The sequence below is a fragment of the Poecilia latipinna genome, unplaced genomic scaffold (assembly GCF_001443285.1).
Source record: "Poecilia latipinna isolate Pla-1442-1.1 unplaced genomic scaffold, P_latipinna-1.0 Scaffold2383, whole genome shotgun sequence".
Classification (NCBI taxonomy): Eukaryota; Metazoa; Chordata; class Actinopteri; order Cyprinodontiformes; family Poeciliidae; genus Poecilia; species Poecilia latipinna.
In genome coordinates, this window is record NW_015114999.1 from 61926 (window position 1) to 82744 (window position 20819).

The 20819-nt window shown below is 36.4% G+C and overlaps 1 protein-coding gene and 1 long non-coding RNA gene across 4 annotated transcripts; both read right to left on the reverse strand.

Moving 5' to 3' along the window:
* Positions 1-11113: 11113 nt before the first annotated feature.
* LOC106937582 (uncharacterized) lies at positions 11114-12225 on the reverse strand. The gene is made up of 3 exons (XR_001422422.1): positions 11776-12225; positions 11429-11682; positions 11114-11193 (listed from the first exon to the last, which is right to left on the reverse strand). It is a non-coding gene; the product is annotated as an uncharacterized LOC106937582 (long non-coding RNA).
* A 6763-nt stretch (positions 12226-18988) lies between these two features.
* LOC106937580 (uncharacterized) lies at positions 18989-20122 on the reverse strand. Of its 3 annotated transcripts, none has more exons than XM_015019159.1 (3): positions 20043-20106; positions 19568-19927; positions 18989-19426 (listed from the first exon to the last, which is right to left on the reverse strand). In XM_015019159.1, the coding sequence occupies exons 1-3, from the start codon at positions 20089-20091 to the stop codon at positions 19149-19151; spliced, it is 687 nt and encodes a 228-aa protein (XP_014874645.1). In that variant the 5' UTR covers positions 20092-20106; the 3' UTR covers positions 18989-19148. The 3 variants fall into 3 exon arrangements, with proteins under 3 accessions (XP_014874645.1, XP_014874644.1, XP_014874643.1); XM_015019158.1 differs by having other exon boundaries at positions 19134-19423; positions 19568-19930; positions 20043-20122; XM_015019157.1 differs by having other exon boundaries at positions 19134-19426; positions 19568-19930; positions 20043-20122.
* Between the last annotated feature and the right edge of the window lie 697 nt (positions 20123-20819).

The following is a 20819-nucleotide window of genomic DNA, read 5'->3' on the forward strand; positions in this document are numbered from 1 at the left end:
ATATAATCAAGCTTATTAGAACCATCACAGCTGCTGCTGCTATGACTGTCACAGTGATGAAGATGATGCTCCTTCCTCTCTCTGGTTCTGGAGTCAAAGTTGGTCTCTGAGTTTGGATCTGATCAGCAGCTGCTGGAGAGAAACCAGAAATATTTATGAATATTTGATGAAAACTGAGATCCAGGAGGATTCATGATGAAGATGAAGATGAAGATGGAGATGTTGGTTCATCAATACAGGAATCAGGATTTGAACAAGGAGATAAAAATATTTCTTCTCACCAGTAACGTTGAGTCGACATGTTGCATGGTTGAATCCATCTTCAGTTTTCACGTCACACAGATACAGACCAGAGTCTTCAGTCCTCAGTCTGGACACATGGAGTCTGATTCGTCCTTCTCTGAGGACGTCTTTGTCACTCTGGACTCGTCCTGAAAACTGATCATGCTGAAAATCTGGAAACTCAACTCCATCACGATGAACATATATTATCCCGCTCTTCACTGAGGTTTTAAATTCACAGATAATGAACAGTTTCCTGTAGGATCCCTGAGTCCTGGTGGTGAAGGTCCACTCCAGAGTGATGCTGTGGTTCTCCTCTGCCTCATAGCTGCTCTGGGTCACATTCACTACAAATGTTGCTGCTGAGGAGACAGAGAGGGAAAGAGAGGAGCAGACACACTGAAAACTGGAACATGGGAGTCTTTCAGCTCCATCTAGAGAGCTTTCTGTCACAAAGACAAGATGGAGACTGACCACAGAGACATGAGCAGCAGGGAGATCATCTTCATCCTGAGAGAGGAAGAGGAGGAGGAGGAGAGGCAGCAGGACATCAGGAACAATATGAGGAACAACTGGACTCATAACAAATTGGGAAATTATCAATTAGTGTTTTCACTGACAAACTTCAAGACATTAAACTTCATCATTCTTCAGAATTTAATCCACTGACTAATTTTCTGAATTTTCTTCTTCACATTCTAAAATAACCCAGACAATCTCACTGTTTTCCCCATCAGATCAGTTAATCTGCACCAAACTCTTTTCTCTCTCCAGCAACAATCTGATCGTCTTTCTGCTACAAACCAAACATTTCTCACTGTTTCATGTTGGATCAGAGTTTTCCTCCAGTTTTCATCCTCTGACAGAGATCAGGTGATCTGATGATCCTCTCAGAGTTTCTCTTCTTCAGTGACTGAAGGACTTCAGTCATGATTTCAGCTGTTTGTCACCAAAATCTGAAGCTGGAGAAATCAGGAAATGTCTCCATCTGCTGGACATCTAACAGAACTACAGCTCTTCTGACAACAAGTAGTAAAGCAGAAATTTAATATATAATAAAATATAATAAACTGCAATGTGTTAAATTCTTGCCATGTTCTTTGAATAGAGACTTTATTAGTTAAAGTTTAGTGATCAATCAGCATCAGATCAGCTGAGCTTCTTTCTCTCTAAGATGATTAATGTTATAAACCATGAGATGAAATCAATCCTCTCATAACAACGAGTTGCTTTCAGTTTCTATGAATAGTTTTTGGGACGGAGACGTTCAGAAGCAAAACTGGACAAGTGGAAGATATTTCTACCATCAGTTAATATTTATACTGGGAAGTTCATGAAAACATTGTTTCTGCACTTTGACTCATACAGAAAGTTTCAGATTCTGAAGTGTAAGAAAAATAAAAAAGTAAACCTGATTTTATCTGTGTCTCATTTGTGTTAATAAACACTCATGTCTTATACAGCAGTAATCATTTTATTTTAACTCAGGTTTTTGTTGAATTATTTCTATAACCTGAAACAGAAACTTATTTAGTTTTATTTTTATGAAAAATAAAATAAAACATATTGATCTGATCGGCTGAGATTAAATTATTGTTTTCAGTTTGGATCATTTCTTCAGTTCTATTAGTTCATACTTTGGATTCTTTTACTTATTTTGTGTCTCTTTAGCCATTAGTGAAAACTTTGGTTTTCATTTATATTTACATTTTAATAATTTCCTGTTCATTTCCTTCTTGGTTTGTGTATTTAGAGTCTTTCTACTTTGTTTGTTGTGTTTTTTCTTCCCTCTGACGGTGAAGCTCTGTTGACTTGAACATGACCTGCTGGAAACGGCCTGCAGCTCAACAGCTTATTGGTCATGTGACCAATTGACTCAAAATCAATGTGAAACTATTCACTCATTCTTATTCCATTAACCCTTTTTATTCCTCGTCAGTGGGTCACATCACATGTTAAAAACCAATCATATTCTTTTAAATATGAAAATACATAAAATGTAAAAAGATCTAAAATCTAAAAAATGGGAGTGCCTCATCTCTCCAGTAGAACAATTTCAGCCTGATTTGTCATCACTGGGTCACATGACCTGAATGCTATGAGGAAAAATACTAAATTATGATCATCAAAATTGCATTAAAAATATACGAAGAGGAATGAAATGGAATAAAACTGAGTTTTTCTCCAATACAGCAGAACAATTTCACCTGATTTTGAGCAAATGGGTCACATGACTTGGAAGCTATTGAAGAAAAAAAAATATGTTTTAATATTAAAATGATTTAAATATTGAATATGACTTAAAAATTCAATAGAGAATAGCGTTTCTCATGTAATAGCATGAATTACCACTTTCTATGTACATCTGCTTCTCAGGAGAGTTTGGTTTGGAAATGTGTTGTCGGTTCCTAAGTGAACCAGAGGAGGGAGCTGGAGAGCAGCTGGCCGACATTAGAGGTCATAAATCGGATCAACCTTCAGATAAACGCCGCCTGACCGCGCAGCGAGAAAATCCAATATCACCGCGGGGGGCGAACACATTAATGAGAGGTTTTGGTAAATCGTTTTGTAGCCTACTAGTATTTCACATTAAAATATAAAATTGATCAATCATAATATTCCGGTGCGTCATTTGGAGTCTTGTGCAAAAGTTGAGCCTCTCCTGTCTACGAGTTTTCATTAAGTCTTTTACCGACGATCCCAAATCACCAGCAGCAAGTTGCAGCTCCTGTTTTATTTTTGATAATTACTCAAACTGAAATACTCCAACAAAACGTCTTTCCTATTTCAGCAGCTTTTATAGCAGATTCTCAATCTGGGAGCAGAATCTCTCCCTAAAACTCTCAGTATGCAGATCGTCTCAATAACTGATATAAAATCTGTTTCCATCATTGATTCTGGTTCAGCTGTATGTCAGAACCCAGAATGTCACCTTGTTACCCTAAATTCAATAAATACATCTCTGGTAAATGAGGTGATATTGTTTTTGTTTTAGACTCACCTGATCCATGGATCGGTGGAAACAACCATAAATAAAACCATGAGGTCCATTAAGCTGCTGGATGTTTGTCTGACTTCTGGGAACATTTCAACCAGACACAGCGGAGGACGCAACGCTCACCGAGTATGAGTTTATTGAAGGTATCATGACTTCCTTTCGTCATGAATTTAATCAAATTTAATAAAAAATAACAGCCAAAAGATAATATAAAAGCTAATTTGTGAAGTCAGATATATTTTACCTGCCATGTTATTAAAACCTGCAGTAATAAGTTCTGTCTGCATGTTTCTCATTAAATCGCTCAGAGATTAATCCTCTCACAATGTCTGAACAATTAACAGGTTAATCAGAGCAGGGTGTTCAAATCTCTTCCTCTGTCGTTCACCTTTAAACATCTGTCAGGATTTGAGAGTCAGATGAGAAACAACCAGATTTTTTTTAAATAACATGGCCTGTAAAATACACCTGACTTTATAACAGAGGTTTTATTTTTATCTTTTATTTTTATCATACTCTGACCCGTTTTGATTGGCTTAGAGTTAACCTTCCGAGGTTACCTGAACGCATCATGAGGAAGGAGCGGTAACTTTTTGCACAGCAGCTGTGCAGAAAGTTCTCTGGTACCAGAAGGTCCAAGAGAATCATTCAAACAATGAGCACGGCCGTCAAAAAGGTTTAGAGTTCAAAATTAAAGATGCATAATGGATCAAAACAAGCTAATACATAAATAAAATAGATAAAGTCAGCAAAAAAGTGGAATAATTATCAAGGTCTTGAGTGATGATGCAAAAATACTTAAGTAATTTAGCAGATCTACAGCTTTAAAGTCATTTATCACATTAAAAATAATCTGGATTATTAGTAAAACCATACAGTAAACAGACAAGAACCACAGATAACACATAACATTACAGACTTTAAAATTAATTGCAAATTAAGAAAAACAGAGTTCCCAATGGGACTGTGTGAATCCTGAATCTCTGAAGTTAAGAAGTGGAAATCCATTAGTAGATTGGTTTATATTAATCCATAAGTCCTAAAAGAATCAAATGTTTGTTTTAGGCGTAACTTGCTGAAGGATTGGCATGTCCTGCTCAGAATCGAGATTTTTATGCTTGTTGCTCGTTATTATCTCGTCTAGGTCTGTTAAGGTCAGATATAAAAGTGAAACCACAAGGACAACAATCACTGTTCAGCTTCACATTCAACATGGTGTTCAGATAGCAAAGCCACAAAGAAAACATTAATTACCTTAAAGATACGAAGCCGCATCTTCTGGGAGCTGAGCGGACAGAAGGAGAAAAGGAGAAAAAACTGTCTGGGCTGATTTTAGCTCAGTTACTGTTATAGCAAAGCGGGACTCATCCTACGTCCCATCAACACATGGTGTCGATCTCCTGCTGCATGTAGGCGAAGGGGAGATTTCTAGAGAAATGACATCATACGGAAACAATTCCACTGAAATGAATGTATCCGTTGTCTAACCCGTCCTCCCAAACCCCCTTACTCTATTTTTCCAAGATTAAAACAATGGATGTGCTATTTCACACAGAAATGGTTTCTTCTCCCAGAACCGAGTTTTATCCTCTGGTTCCTGCTCCCACACAGAGCTCCCATTTGGACATTACTGACCAGGTGCATTACTACAGTAGACAGCAGGTTTATAAAATCAACACACATTTCATACATGAGCTAATCAGCCACCGATACTGTTCAGGCGATCACTTAATGATCACAAAATGAAAATTCAAAGACACAAATCTGCAGCGGACAGGATGTTCTGTTTGGTGTTTTCATGTACTTTTCTCAGCTTTAATTTAAACCTCCTGTTATGTTGTGGGTCAAACTGACCCGTTTAAAGTTTAACATTTTTTTTAAATAGTTGGAAGTATTTTTTCTGCATGAAACTTTTTCTATTTGTCTTAATAAGTGCACTACATATAAACTGAAAATGGTTCATTTTACACATCTGCACCAACCCAGGGTATTACATAGAAACTGTTTGGGTCAATTTGACTCTGCAGTCAAGTTGAAGGGTGAAAAGGTAAAAAAAAAATCAATTTCTATATTTTTCCTTGCAGCTATGAACCATATTTCACCACACACACAAATACATGCACATTTCTCACAATTCTCTTTACTTCACTAGGAAGCTGTGCAGGTGTTCATACAACTTTTGATGGGAACCTTTTCTGTTCCCAAACTCCACCAACACTGAGTGACTCTCAGCAGAAGTGGGGAGAAATTGAAGTGAGCAAATGATGATGGCTTTAATGAAGAATCACACAATGTACTGTCCAGGCAGCAGCAGCAAACAAACAACAGCTGAGACAAGGACCCAACAAGGCCCACAGGTGGGATTAAACCCACAAGGAGGATAATCTGGGGAAACGAGGGACAGCTGGGATCAATCGAGGGGCAGACAGAACAAAACTGAACACAGAAACCTAAATAAACACAGAATAAACCGAATCCTCACACATTTATGGAATAAGTCTGTATATTGGATCAATGCTTGCCTACAGTTGAAAAGTTCAGTAACATTTTTTTGTGAAGAATTATGATATCAAAGCTGTTCAAAAACATCAACATGAGATTCTGTAACAATCAAAATGTTATTAATTTCAAAAACAGGATAAATACCTTCTGTGTGAACCAAATGAATCCTTGTTAGTGTTAACTGTGAACTTTTCAATGATGTGATTCTGACTCCTCAGCTGACCCTGAGTTGGTATAAATTTGTGTCCTGCTGTTACACATAGCAGATGAGAGAAATCTCATTATATTCTTCAATTCACATCAGTTACACCAGCATCACTGACATTAGTTCAGGTTATGCAGGGGCAGCTGCAGAAACACAGGAGAGGCAGAAAAAAATTAATTAAATGAAATAAAATATGTCTTATTGTATCATTGTGCATCTTTAATATTAAAGACACGTCTATGTGTAATTAAGCAGAGCAGAAATTTATGCCGCCAATTGAGGGTCAATTGTGGAGTCAGGATGAAATCATCTAAAATATAAAGTTTGCACTGATAAGGATTCATTTGTTTTACACAGAAGTTATTTATCCTGTTTTTTAAATGCTTAATAGCATTTTGATTGTTACAGAATCTCATGTTGTTGATGTTTTTGAGCAGCTATGGCAACAACGTGATAATTCTTCTTAAAACAATATTACTGAATTAAGAAAATGTTTTCAACTGTTCAGCAAACAGAGACTCGTTTAATGAATCAGAATATGACTGAAAAGTTCCTGTGTTAGTAATTCCTTCACCAAGTGATCAATTAGATTAATTAGATTGTGCATGTTTTAACATATTTATATTTTTGCTATAAAGACACTATTAATCTGACCATCTTCATCAGGACATCATTTATTGAATAAGCCTGCTTAAGTTCTGGCCTCATTCTTGGCACAGAGAAAGAAAAGGCCTTCCAGTGGGAGCATCGGCGCCACCAACTTCAAACACAAAGTTACAATCTTGCTTTGTGACTCATTAGTTTTCTATTTCATGTGACGTTAATCAGTTCAGATTAACGTCACATGAAGACAGAAATGTTGTCTCCAGTGGGAAAAGTTCAGGACTGAATGGATTAAAAAGTGAACTTGAACCGATACAAAGTCAAACTGTTTGTGTGGACAGACTGTCTCTGTTAAGTCCTTTAGTTCTCCACCAGAGGGCGCTGTGAGGTCAAGGCTCTCAGTAGCTTTCCTCCAGAAACAGAGATTCCTCTAAAATTGAGTTGATGTTGGAAGGTCAGCATAAAAGAAGAAGAGAGATTATGATGAAGAAGCTGAATGACATTAGAACTAGTTTTAAAAGTCAGAGATTAATAGAAGTTATGGAGAAATTTGACTAGATTATAGAGAGATGAGAAATACTGGAAGCTGGTTTAAACTCTCCTTAATATGAAAACATCCATTAATCTGCGGAAGTGAGATTAAAACTTTAGAATCTGGACTAATCTGTATAGATTAGCATAAAACTGTTTGGGTAATAAAAAAAAACATTGAATGTGTCCAAATTCTTCATTTTATTCATATTTCTCCATAAAGATCAGAAATCAGTTCAGATTTCTGATCTTTATGACAAATTCAAAGAAACATTCCCAAACTGAAAATCTTTCCTTCATGTTATTCTGTAACTTTAATGTCAGTAAATCAATAAACTGATTGCCAACATCTGTCTGTGTGAACTTGTCTAGTTTTAAATTTCTACATACAGTCTGTAGAAATCTCAGAGCAGCTGGAAAATATTTTAGTTTCTAATGTTGAAAAAAAATGTTAAAAGAGATTAAGAATTAAAAATATATAAATATTTGCTGATATTTGTTCTAATATTGGAGAAAATGACAGAAATATTAACAAATGAGTAATTAGTGTTTAAATCTTGACACACAGGTGGTCATGATATGAGCTGATAGTCTGTTGGATTATAAAAACTGATATTATTATTATTAAACTTCTGTGATGATGCTTAAAAATGATCAAAACAGCAGAATTAATCATTTAAATAACAGAAGTTTTATAAAGCAGCAAAAATTCTACAAAAAAAACTGATCAGCTGATCGATCATCAGATATTTAATATTTCTGGTGGTTTTGAAGCAGCAGCTCCTCTTCATCACTTCCTATAAACTCATTTAGCCTTAATTTGGGTTTTACTTTTTGTTTTTTCAAACATGTTATATAAACAACAAAACAAACCGATTTATTGTAAATTAAATAAACTTAACAGTGAATCTTAATGATGGACAAAGAATAAAACCAGAACAAATGAATCTGAACTGATCCAGTCAGTCCGTCACTCAGACCTTCAGCTCTATGAGCTCTCAGTTCCTAACTCCACCACCAGGTGGCGCTCCAGTATAACCCTGATGGTAGAACTGGTCTGAGGTCAGATCCAGCAGCTGGATTGGTTCTGCCGAGTCCAAACAGCTGCAGCTCATGTTGATGTTAAAAGGTTCTGCAGGGAATCAGGGTCTGACAACATGAGGGAAGAAATCTGGATTTATTTCAGCAGAACCATCAGAACCAGAACCAGTGGAGCAGAACCAGAGCTTCACTGGTTCATCAGCTGCTGCAGCTGAAAGCAGCTCAGATCAGGGTTCTGGTTCCAGGTTCTGGTTCCAGGTTCTGGTTCCAGGTTCTGGTTCCAGGTTCTGGTTCTGATTCCAGGTTCTGGTTCCTGTTTCTGATTGAGTCCAGAACGTCTGTTTCCAGCAGCCAGCGGGTCAGAACCAGCTGCAGCTGGACGGGTCATCAGTCAGAACAGAACAATGATTTATGCCAATATTAAATATTTCCCTCATTACTGGAAGCTGTAAGCAATGCTCTGTTGATCCTCATGAATATTTTATGATTTTATATCAGAAACAAGCAAAACACTTCAGGAATAGAAACTTATTGAACCTACCAGAGATGCTGAGTCGACATTTTCCAGAATTGAATCTCTTGGATCTGATAGATGATTGGTTCTCTGTGATCACTCCTTTATTCAATAATTTAACAAGAACATTATAATACAGAAACATAAAGTCAAATGATTTTACAGTAAATTAATAAATATTCATGAATAAACATCGTAGGAAGAGCAGATGATGATGGTCATGAACATCAAAGCTTAAAACAGAACAGTTCAGGTCACTGAATCTTTAAAAAACTGGAAACAAGAATTAAATTATCTTTAAGTACAATACTGAATAAAAATAATTTCTTCCTTCATTAAATGTTATTGCAAATATAAAAAAACTATCTACAAATTATGAATTTTACAGTTAAATCCAAATTTATTCTTTAGCTTTAAAGTTCAAGTTCTTTAACTTAGCTATAAATAATTGTCTTGGAAACACAGCTGCATTTCCAAAGTTGTCAAAGTGAACAACAAAACTACAGCAAGAGTCCCTGGGAAAAATAAAACCACAGTGGGAAAGTTTTAAACAACAACAGTATTGTTATTTATTTATTAACACATGAGCAGAAACCCCTCACCACCAGCTGTAAAACATTGTGGTGGTTGATGGGTATTTTTCCTTTCGAACCTACATAAAAAAAAAACCACAGACAACGTATATGAATTTTATGACCAAGCTTTTGCAAAAGGAGAAGACTCCGTCAACTGCTCCTCCGAGCCGTTCACAGAGCGTTCTGGTCTGCTTCCGCGTGAGCCCCTGTTTTATTGTCAAAGAAAAACAGTCAAGGGAGCAGTCAAGAAAAACAACAGAGGTCGTAAAACTTCTAACCCAAACAACTAGCAACCCAATTCCAGGTGTGATATCTGATGTATGGTCTGAGCCCGGTTCAAATCTCGGTCAAACTGTTAACAAGACAAAATACGACTGCACACAGGCAGTTAGGAGGTATTCTGGTTGATAAGAATTTAAGGTCTGAGAAACACAGAGTTAACTGTTTCACATGAAGATGAACAGACAGTCCTGACCTCCAGGTCAGTTCATACACACATGAGGAAGAGAACACTTTAAACTGAAAATCACAACGATCTATAGACTGAATGTGAACTAAAGTAATAACAAAATGATAATACCAAAAAATCTCTAACAGTGGTTGATCTGGAATTTTTCTGCTGTCAGGATTGGAGTCCATGATCTCCTCTGTTTACCAAAGTAGAATCCAAAACGAGTTCAGGATCCATCAGCTGCTTCCTGAAGATTCAGGATTCAGATAAACAGTTGAATTAAAGTTCATCATCAGCCGATTCACTAGAAGAGTTCTGAATCCATGTTTGATCAGTAAAACTGTGATTAGAGCTGCTGTCAGTCCCAGTAAAACATAGAGACCGATCCGTCCTCGACTGTCTGACGCTGAATCTTTTCTAAGATGATAAAAGACTGCAGAAGAAGCTGGAAAATGTATTGAAATAAAAATGTTTTATGTATCATTAGAGATGTTTGGTCAGAGAAACTGATGTTCATGTAAAATGTTTTAGTTTGTTTTATGATGTCTTTAGCTTTAAATTTTAGAAAAGGCAATAGAAAGGACACAATAAATCAATGTTGAAGCAAACGGTCAGAATATTAACAGCAATGAAAAGAGAAAATATTTCTGAGCTAAACGACATGAGAGCAACAAATTCTTAGATGATTAACAGAAAAACCTGAAACATTTTTTGAAGCTCAAACTCACCAGTAACGTTGAGTCGACATCTTCCAGAGTTGAATCCATAATCTGTCATCACGTCACACAGATACAGACCAGAGTCTTCAGTCCTCAGTCTGGACACATGGAGTCTGATTCGTCCTTCTCTGAGGACGTCTTTGTCACTCTGGACTCGTCCTGAAAACTGTTGATGCTGAGAATCTGGAATCTCAACACCATCATGGACCTGATAGAGAACTAAAACTCCATGATCCGTGTTCGCTTCACAGTAGATGAACAGATTCCTGTAGGATCCCTGAGTCCTGGTGGTGAAGGTCCACTCCAGAGTGATGCTGTGGTTCTCCTCTGCCTCATAGCTGCTCTGGGTCACATTCACTACAAATGTTGCTGCTGAGGAGACAGAGAGGGAAAGAGAGGAGCAGACACACTGAGAACTGGAACATGGGAGTCTTTCAGCTCCATCTAGAGAGCTTTCTGTCACAAAGACAAGATGGAGACTGACCACAGAGACATGAGCTGAGGATGAGGAGCAGCAGGGAGATCATCTTCATCCTGAGAGAGGAAGAGGAGGAGGAGAGGCAGCAGGACATCAGGAACAACGTCACTAACAGTACAAAGGTCAATTGGAAATAATCCTACATGTGAAATGAAATAAACTTTCACTGAGTTTCACATGAGAACAAATGATCTACATCAAATTGTTTCTGGTACCTCGTCTGTTTAATCTCCAGTGACTGAATGAGTTCAGTCAGGATATCAGATGTTTGTCACCAACATTTTTGTCTTCCTGCTGATGGGAAATAGAAAAACAAACTGAAGCAGAGAAATGGCTCCACCTGCTGGACAACTTGAATAATTACAGCTTCTCACCAGTATTTATGTTTAGCTCAGTTTTTCTGCCAATTTATAACGAGCAGTTTAAATTCATTATTCAAACTTTACCGAGATAAGTAAACATTAAAAATATTAACTCTTAGTGTTTATACTTTTAGAATCTAAATGAGACAGAAGATCAGCTGATTTACCTTTAAGTTGTGACTGAAATTTGAATCCTGTGGGGGAGAAACAGGTTTAAGGCTTTTACTGAGACAGAATGACACGACTTTCACATTAAACGGTTGATGGACTAAGATTAGCATTTTTATAACACAACAGTAGAATAATCATCCAGTTTAAGAAAGAAAAGTAGCCGGTGCAGCTGGTAGAGATGTTGCCTCACAGTAAGAAGGTCTTAGGTTTGATTCCCAGCCCAGGGTTTTTCTCCTTGAGTTTGCATGTTCTCCCTGTGGATGTGGTTTCCATCACCACACCATGTGTGCATAACCATGTGTGCATCATGTGTGTGCATGATTCTGTCTCTGTGTTATCCCACCTCTTGCTCAAAACATTTCTCCCCACTTGGGAGAAAATGTATTTAATCTGCATGAAGAACAAACACCAAGTTTTAATTTATTTTAGAAAGAAAATCTGTTTGTCTCTTTAGTTTTCAACAACCAGACACAGGAAAAGTTTTTCCTAAACTTTCTATAAACAGAAGAACCTCAAACAGATTAAAACTCATATTTGATCAAATTAAACAGATTTATCTGATCTGTTGAGATTTTAAGACCAAACGTCTTCAAAATTCACAGATCTCTGGATTAAATCAATGAGATTAGACTAAATATTAATTTATTTCTCATTAATTCATCCAGCATTTCAAAATTTTTGTTATTCAAGAAGGAAACAGGAATGAAAATAATTTGTTGTAGATTAAAATCACTTTGATTCCACTGATTTATTGACCAGTTCTGATACATTAACATTTATTACTGATGCTATTGTCTAATTTAACAGGCAAATTTACTGAACTGAACTGAAATCTAAACAAACATAAAACCAAACTACTACATACTTACTTATCTGGTTGGATTGTTTCATTGTTTCTCAGAGTTTGTAAAGCTGCGTCCTGTTATGTTATTATCCATGTAGCAAAGTGAAGAAATGAGTAGTAACGGTTTTCTGATCTGTAGTTTCAGTTCCTGAGGCTTTTGCTCTCAGTTCTATGAATAACCAATGTGACCTAATCTCAAAGCCACTTCCCTCCTCCCTCCTGTCATGTTGATCAGAGTTTGTTTAGCATCTTAAGGAGAAATCTGAGTTTTATCTCATTTTTAGAAATTCTCTGATCATTGAAAACTGAATCTGGATTCTGATTAGAATCAGTTTGATTCACTTCAGTTCAATAAAATCTATTCCAGAGGTTTATAGAGCTAGAGTCAGTAGATCAGCTGCTATAAACCAGATGTTTGCTCTAGTTGTTGTTTCATTTAACAGTTTTCTTTCTGACAGAGATCAGCTGATCTGTTGATTCTCTCAAAGTTTTTCTGCTTCATTGAACTGAAGGAGTTCAGTCAGGATCTCAGCTGTTTGTCTCCAATCAGGAAGATTCACTTTCACTTCAGATCCTCCATCTGTTCACGTGTTTGCTGTCAAAAGATATTTATTGTGTCTGTTTGTAACAAAATCACAATTTTCTCTCATTTCCAAAAATTAAAATCAATAATTCACTTTTATGTTGATTAACATAAAAAGTAAACTGTTCACACATTTAGTGAATCTATAGATCTATAGATCTATAGATCTATAGATCTATCTTCAGTGACAACCAGAGGTAAATTCTCCATATATGTGATGAACTTCTCTCTCTGACATTATAACCAGGAAATGTTAAAACTTTGGTATTTCTATTTTATGCTGAAAGTAATAAAACCAAAAAAACAACTAAGAAATAATTTTATCTGACTTCTGATTCTACAGTAAAGGACGGTGAGTCTCCATCCTGCAGATGAAACAGGTTGGGAGGTTTAGGGAGAGTCAGCAAACTTCCCCTAATGTTTTCACCACACGATGAAAACCGCATGAAGAGGCAACTCAGCTCTCAGCCCTCACTAGGAACCTCAGCATAGGAGAAGTGGAGCTGATTTACTATCTCTTCTTCTTCATAGAGTTTCTGCAGCTTTACAAAAAAAGGTAATTCCACACAAAAGCAGAATCTCAATATTATGCTCTCATGTCCTTAATCACTGCAGCCCAAAGTTACTCAGCAGCAGCTCAAGTTCAGTTTTGTCACTACATTTCCCAGCATGCCTTTGGTTCATTTTCAACAATTTAACAATGAAACACTGAGATCTGGAGAGTTTCTCTCAATATATTCAGTGCAGAACTCAGAAAAGAGATTCAGTTGATAGAAAATCATAAAATAATCATCAGCTTCACATCATTTATTATAAACAGGCTGAATTCACAACATCAAGAATCTCATTTAGATCCTAAATCTTAGAAGCTGAAGTTCTGTCTGCAGCATTTCTATGATGAAAACTGTCCAGATCCTTTCAGAAAGTGAAACATTTATTTTCTTCACATCCAGTTCCTCCAGTTTCAGTCAGAGAGACTGAACTGGAGGAACTGGGAGGATTTATTTAAACTAAATGAACCAACAGAGTTTAAATATCAAAGTGAATCCATCCAGATTCTGGGACAAAGAGACTCTGAGGTCCAGATGTTCTAGAAACTCTCTTCCTCTCTGTACTGACTCTGGTTCTGAATGTGGTTCTGGTGGAGATCAGAGGAGGAATCAGACCAGAACCTGATTCTATCAGACTGTTGGACTGTAGAAAACACAGATCCATCCGTCTGTTTCTGTCTTTCCTTCCTTCAGTCTCTCCTGTCAGGATTTCATACCAGTTTGGTTTCATGTTATTGTTGATCTGCTGCCACTGAAACCAGGATTCAATCTTCACATCACAACTAATCAGAGAAAGTTTTTATTATTTCCTTCAAGAGGTTTGATGAACTCAGTCCAGGTAATATTCACACAGACAAAAACTGGGATCTGCTGGGACTTGTAGCATTTTAATAATCAACAGTTTGGATCAGTTCCTAAGTTTTAGGATTCAAAATGTTTTGCAGGGAGAGAAAGAGAAGAGAAGAGAAGAGAAGAGAAGAGAAGAGAAGAGAAGAGAAGAGAAGAGAAGAGAAGAGAAGAGCAGAGCTCAGGAAAAGATCCTTAATGTTGTGAATTCAGACTGTTAATTATTAATGATGTTAAGTTGATGATTATTCTGCTCTGATTTTCTATGAACTGAATCTATTTAGAGAAACTCTGAAAAGCTCCAGAGTTTCTATCACAACACTGATTTCTTAGATTTTATCTTCCTGCAGCCGATCAATAACTCACACAGGCTCTTATTTACTAATACTAAATAAATCATCTTTAAATTACATTAGTTAAGTTAATAAAACTTCAGCTTCTGCACTTTACAATACTTTATTTATCACAAAAGACAAATCAAGCTCAGCAGCTCACTGAAACACATTCCTGCACACTACAATGGTATAAAACAACAACCAATCACAGAAAAATACATTTGACTCTCACAATGTCTGAACACTTAACAGGTTAATCAGAGCAGGGTGTTCAAATCTCTTCCTCTGTCGTTCACCTTTAAACATCTGTCAGGATTTGAGAGTCAGATGAGAAACAACCAGATTTTTTTTAAATAACATGGCCTGTAAAATACACCTGACTTTATAACAGAGGTTTTATTTTTATCTTTTATTTTTATCATACTCTGACCCGTTTTGATTGGCTTAGAGTTAACCTTCCGAGGTTACCTGAACGCATCATGAGGAAGGAGCGGTAACTTTTTGCACAGCAGCTGTGCAGAAAGTTCTCTGGTACCAGAAGGTCCAAGAGAATCATTCAAACAATGAGCACGGCCGTCAAAAAGGTTTAGAGTTCAAAATTAAAGATGCATAATGGATCAAAACAAGCTAATACATAAATAAAATAGATAGTCAGAAAAAAAAAGTGGAATAATTATCAAGGTCTTGAGTGTTGATTCAAAAATACTTCAGCGTTTGAGCAGATCTACAGCTTTAAAGTCATTTATCACATTAAAAATAATCTGGATTATTAGTAAAACCATACAGTAAACAGACAAGAGCCACAGATAACACATAACATTACAGACTTTAAAATTAATTGCAAATTAAGAAAAGCAGAGTTTCCAATGGGACTGTGTGAATCCTGAATCTCTGAAGTTAAGAAGTGGAAATCCATTACTAGATTGGTTTATATTAATCCATAAGTCCTAAAAGAATCAAGTGTTTGTTTTAGGCGTAACTTGCTGAAGGATTACATCAGCGCTTTAATTTAAACCTCCTGTTATGTTGCGGGTCAAATTGACCTGTTTTAAACTTTATTTTTATTATTTTTTAAATAGTTGGAAGTATCTTTTCTGCATTAAACGTTTTTTATTTGTCTTAATAAGTGCACTACATATAAACTGAGAATGGTTCATTTTACACATTTGCACCAACCGAGGGTATTACATAGAAACTGTTTGGGTCAATTTGACTCTGCAGTCAAGTTGAAGGGTGAAAAGGTAAAACAATTTCCAATTCTATACGTTTCCTTGCAGCTATGAACCATATTTCACCACACACACACAAATACATGCACATTTCTCACTATTCTCTTTACTTCACTAGGAAGCTGTGCAGGTGTTCATACAACTTTTGATGGGAACCTTTTCTGTTCCCAAACTCCACCAACACTGAATGACTCTCAGCAGAAGTGGAGGGAAACACAAATACTCTCTGCATGACTCATTTGTCTTGATTTAAATCAGTGGGTCAAACAACAGTATATGTGTCTCAAGTTCAATTATAAAGATCACCCATTGAAAAAGAATTCAAAATTTCACTTAAAATTTTTCAAAATATCAATTTCTATGATAATTATTGTTTTTGGTGTGTAGGTTTAAATTGTCATTAATGATCCTTTACTTCTCACACTATAGCATAATTAAACACTCCACGCGTCAAACTGACCCAGGAACATTACTGCTCTACCTCAAAATGAAATTAACAGGAGGGTTAAGCCACATTTTACAGAAACTGGATAAGAAATCTCCAATGGGGGCTACAACCATTTCTTGTGATAGATTCCTGCTCATCCTGCATTGGAGCAGCTGGTTTTGTGGACATGACCTAATGTGTAGTAATGATCTGCATGTGCATGTCGCTAGCTGTAGCAGCCAGTGGCCAATGTCCACTAATATTGATGGTCACTCTACTCCCCAAATGTCCCAACCAGACCCAAAAAAGTCCCACTGAAAATCAACAAGAGCAGAGATTCAGATCCAAGGGTCTAGATGCTGGAAGTTGGTATGGATGAGGAGGATCGGGGAGCTGATGCACTCAGTTACTGGAAAAACTTTTTGTGCCAAGAATAAGACCAAAGCTTACATGTGAATGTCAGACAGTCTTATTAGGACTTGTCCTGCTGAGGCTTGTCAGATTAATTGTACCTTAAATACTTGTAATTTCACTTGGTGATGAAATTAACAAAGGAACTTTTCAGTCGTTCTAATTTTGTCATGAGTTGTAGGTAGTGAGGTAAACGCAGTTGACCCAGGTAGAGGTGAGCGAATGATGATGTTTAATGAAAAATCACACAATGTACAGTCCAGGCAGCAGTAGCAAAGATTCTCATTTTGGTAGCAACTGGATTAAGACATGAGACACAACAAACGACAGCCGAGACAAGGTGGGATTAAATACACAAGGAGGATAATCAGGGGACATGAGGGACAGCTGGGAACAATCAAGGGGTAGACAGGACAAAACTGAACACAGAAACCTAAATAAACACAGAAAAAAACAAATCCTCACAAATTTATGGAATAAGTCTGTATATTGGATCAATGCTTGCCTACAGTTGAAAACAGTTTCACAATTCAGAAATACGTTTTGTGAAGAATTATCACATATTTGCCAAAGCTGTTAAAAAATATAATCAACATGAGATTCTGTAACAATCAAAATGTTATTAATTTCAAAAACAGGATAAATACCTTCAGTGTGAACCAAATGAATCCTTGTCAGTGTTAACTTTGAACTTGTGATTCTGACTCCACAGCTGACCCTGAGTTGGCATAAATTTGTGTCCTGCTGATGAGAGATATATCAATATTCAATTATATTCTTCAATTCATATCAGTTACACCAGCATCACTGACATTAGTTCAGGTTATGCAGGGGCAGCTGCAGAAACACAGGAGAGAAATATATTAAATGAAATAAGGCCTGTATCATTTAGCATCTTTAATATTTGCTATGTTAAAGACACGACTATGCGTAACTCAGCAGAGCACAAATTTATGCTGCCAATTGAGGGTCAGCTGTGGACTCTGGATGAAATAATTGAAAAATATAAAGTTTGCCAAGACTGAAAATAACTTTTCAGTCCTTTTCAACAAAGGACTGAAAAGTTCCTGTGTTAGTAATTCCTTCACCAAGTGATCAATTAGATTAATTAGATCTAATTAATTAGTTTTAACATATTTATATTTTTGCTATAAAGATACTATTAATCTGACCATCTTCATCAGGACATCATTTATTGAATAAGCCTGCTTAAATTCTGGCCTCATTCTTGGCACAGAGAAAGAAAAGGCCTTCCAGTAACTGTGGGTGCATCGGCGCACCACCAACTTTAAACACAAAGTTACAATCATGCTTTGTGACTCATTAGTTTTCTATTTGCAGTCAGTCATGCTTTACAAAATTGCAAGGTGTGTCAGGAAAACAGTTTTGTGATGTAAATGTCCAAATGGAGTAGTTGTGAAAAATAAAACAGTTTTTACTGCTGTCTCTGTTAATTTGAAGCCTTCTTTGAAATGTCTAATAACAGCTTTGATAAAAGATGAGTTGTTCTTATAATCTGTTGTTGAAAGGAGCTTGTTTGACTTATATAAATATTTTTTATTAGACAAAATTTGATCAAAGTCTCATCATCACATTTTATTAAATAAGTCGAAACTGAGAGACCAGGTAGGGACTGGTACCAAAACAAATCAGAACAGAGTAAACAGAAATGTTTCAAAAACATTACATTATTGGTTACAGTACTTTGTAAATGATATTTAATCCATTTTATTAGCACTATAATTATTGTTATATGGAAGCCATACAAGAAAAAAAATATCTCCATTAAAATCTGAAAAAATATATATCAATTCAGATTTCATAAAAATTTATTTGTCTCATTAGTTTAACTTTGTGAAATTATTCAGCTCAGATTTAATCTTCTAGTCACAAACTGGAAGTTCTTGGTTTATTTCTCTACATGTTTCAACTGATCAGATATTTGTTGATTGTCCAGATAATCACACAAATGCAGCTTTCATGAAGACAGGAATGTTTTTTTCAGTGGCAAAAGGTCAGGGATAAAAGATGACCTTGATCCGATACACAGTGAAACTGTGTGGACAGACTGTCTCTGTTAAATCCTTTAGTTCTCCACCAGAGGGCGCTGTGAGGTTAAAACTTTAGGTTCTGGATTAAAATAAATAATATGTGAAATAATGAGATGTGGGCTGCACAGTGGCGCAGTTGAGAAACTTGTATTACTACATTGCAATACAAGTTTCTCACTTATATTTTTGATATACATAAAACCAACCTTGTAAACATTTTGTAAATATTAAAGGACCTTGAAATGCATGGTTTTTAACCAGGGGCTACACATATTTAAAAATCATGAATGTAAACATAAATAATTTATTTAAAAAAATAATCTTTGGTCTCACTAACAATCAGCTGATCCAGCATTTAGACACAATAACTGATCAATGGGTCTGTCTGACTCCAGAAACATTTTAGAAATTATTAAAATCATCATTATTACAGTACATTTTACAGAATGAAACAATCATGACCTTTTTGTTGTGCAAAATGACTGTCAACCAAACTCAAGTGAACAAACCCTTTATCTGTATTATGTGTTTCAACTACATTTATCAAATGATGAGTTTTCTTCTTCGGTCTATTGTTCCTAAACCAAATAATGAATATTATAATTAGAACCATCAGAAATGCTATCAGTCCCAGAGGGATGAAGATGATGATCCATCTTCCTCTCTCTGGTTCTGGAGTCAAAGTTGGTCTCTGAGTTTGGATCTGATCAGCAGCTGCTGGACAGAAATCAGAAATATTTATTAATATTTTGTGAAAACTGAGATCCAGGAGGATTCATGATGAAGATGAAGATGCTGGTTCATTAAACAGATTAAGATTTTAATCTAAGGAAAATGATTTATATTATTTCTTCTCACCAGTAACGTTGAGTCGACATTCTACAGTGTTGAATCCATCTTCAGTTTTCACGTCACACAGATACAGACCAGAGTCTTCAGTCCTCAGTCTGGACACATGGAGTCTGATTCGTCCTTCTCTGAGGACGTCTTTGTCACTCTGGACTCGTCCTGAAAACTGATCATCCTGAGAATCTGGAATCTCAACACCATCATGGATGTGATAGAGAACTAAAACTCCATGATCCGTGTTCGCTTCACAGTAGATGAACAGATTCTTCCAGGATCCCTGAGTCCTGGTGGTGAAGGTCCACTCCAGAGTGATGCTGTGGTTCTCCTCTGCCTCATAGCTGCTCTGGGTCACATTCACTACAAATGTTGCTGCTGAGGAGACAGAGAGGGAAAGAGAGGAGCAGACACACTGAGAACTGGAACATGGGAGTCTTTCAGCTCCATCTAGAGAGCTTTCTGTCACAAAGACAAGATGGAGACTGACCACAGAGACATGAGCTGAGGATGAGGAGCAGCAGGGAGATCATCTTCATCCTGAGAGAGGAAGAGGAGGAGGAGAGGCAGCAGAATGTCAGGAACAACATCACCCATTACAAGGAACATCTGCTGCTACTGCTTTAATATATTGATTTAATTATTCAGCGACATTTACAGACAATAAAGTGAAGGACAGTTTTCTAGTGGTTTTCTGAACATTTTCTCATCTTTAGTCTTTGATCTCATCTGGCTTGAAAAAAAATCAAGATGAATAAACATCAGTGAAGTGATGAAGAACATCAGGAAAGATGTTTGATCAGCTGGTTCATAAACTTTCTGTCGTATTTCATCAGCATGGTGGAAAGGTTGAGTTTAATACAAAACAGAGAAAAGATTCATTTTTTTAAACGGATCATTACTGCCACCTCGTGGTGTTAAAGAAACACAGCAGCAGTAAAACTACAGGGTCTCATTGGGCACAAGAAATGTGAGGCGTCATATTTTATGCAAAAGTCGGCATGTATAAAAATTAACTTAAATTTGGGTACATGTACGCACACTTTTTCCCTGGCGTGAAAATGCGCTGCAGCCACGCAAACTTTTCTGTGAACAATATCAAACTACAAAGCGTCAAAACTCATCTAAATATACTGAAGTCTGACGACTTTCGGTTATTTAGACCAGGAAGCATCAAACCCGATGTGTTTTTATGATTTTAATATTTTATTGTTTAAAAGTAAACGATGAAACTGAACCGCATTGACATGCGCAGTGGTTTCCTCTA

Coding starts and splice junctions, on each gene's coding strand:
- LOC106937580 (XM_015019157.1), bottom strand. CDS start 20,091: ATGAAGATGATCTCCCTGCTGCTCCTCATCCTCAGCTCATGTCTCTGT. Junction 19,931..20,042: donor CCTCAGCTCATGTCTCTGTG/GTCAGTCTCCAT, acceptor CTGTCTCCTCAG/CAGCAACATTTGTAGTGAAT. Junction 19,427..19,567: donor ATGTCGACTCAACGTTACTG/GTGAGAAGAAAT, acceptor ATTTCTGTCCAG/CAGCTGCTGATCAGATCCAA.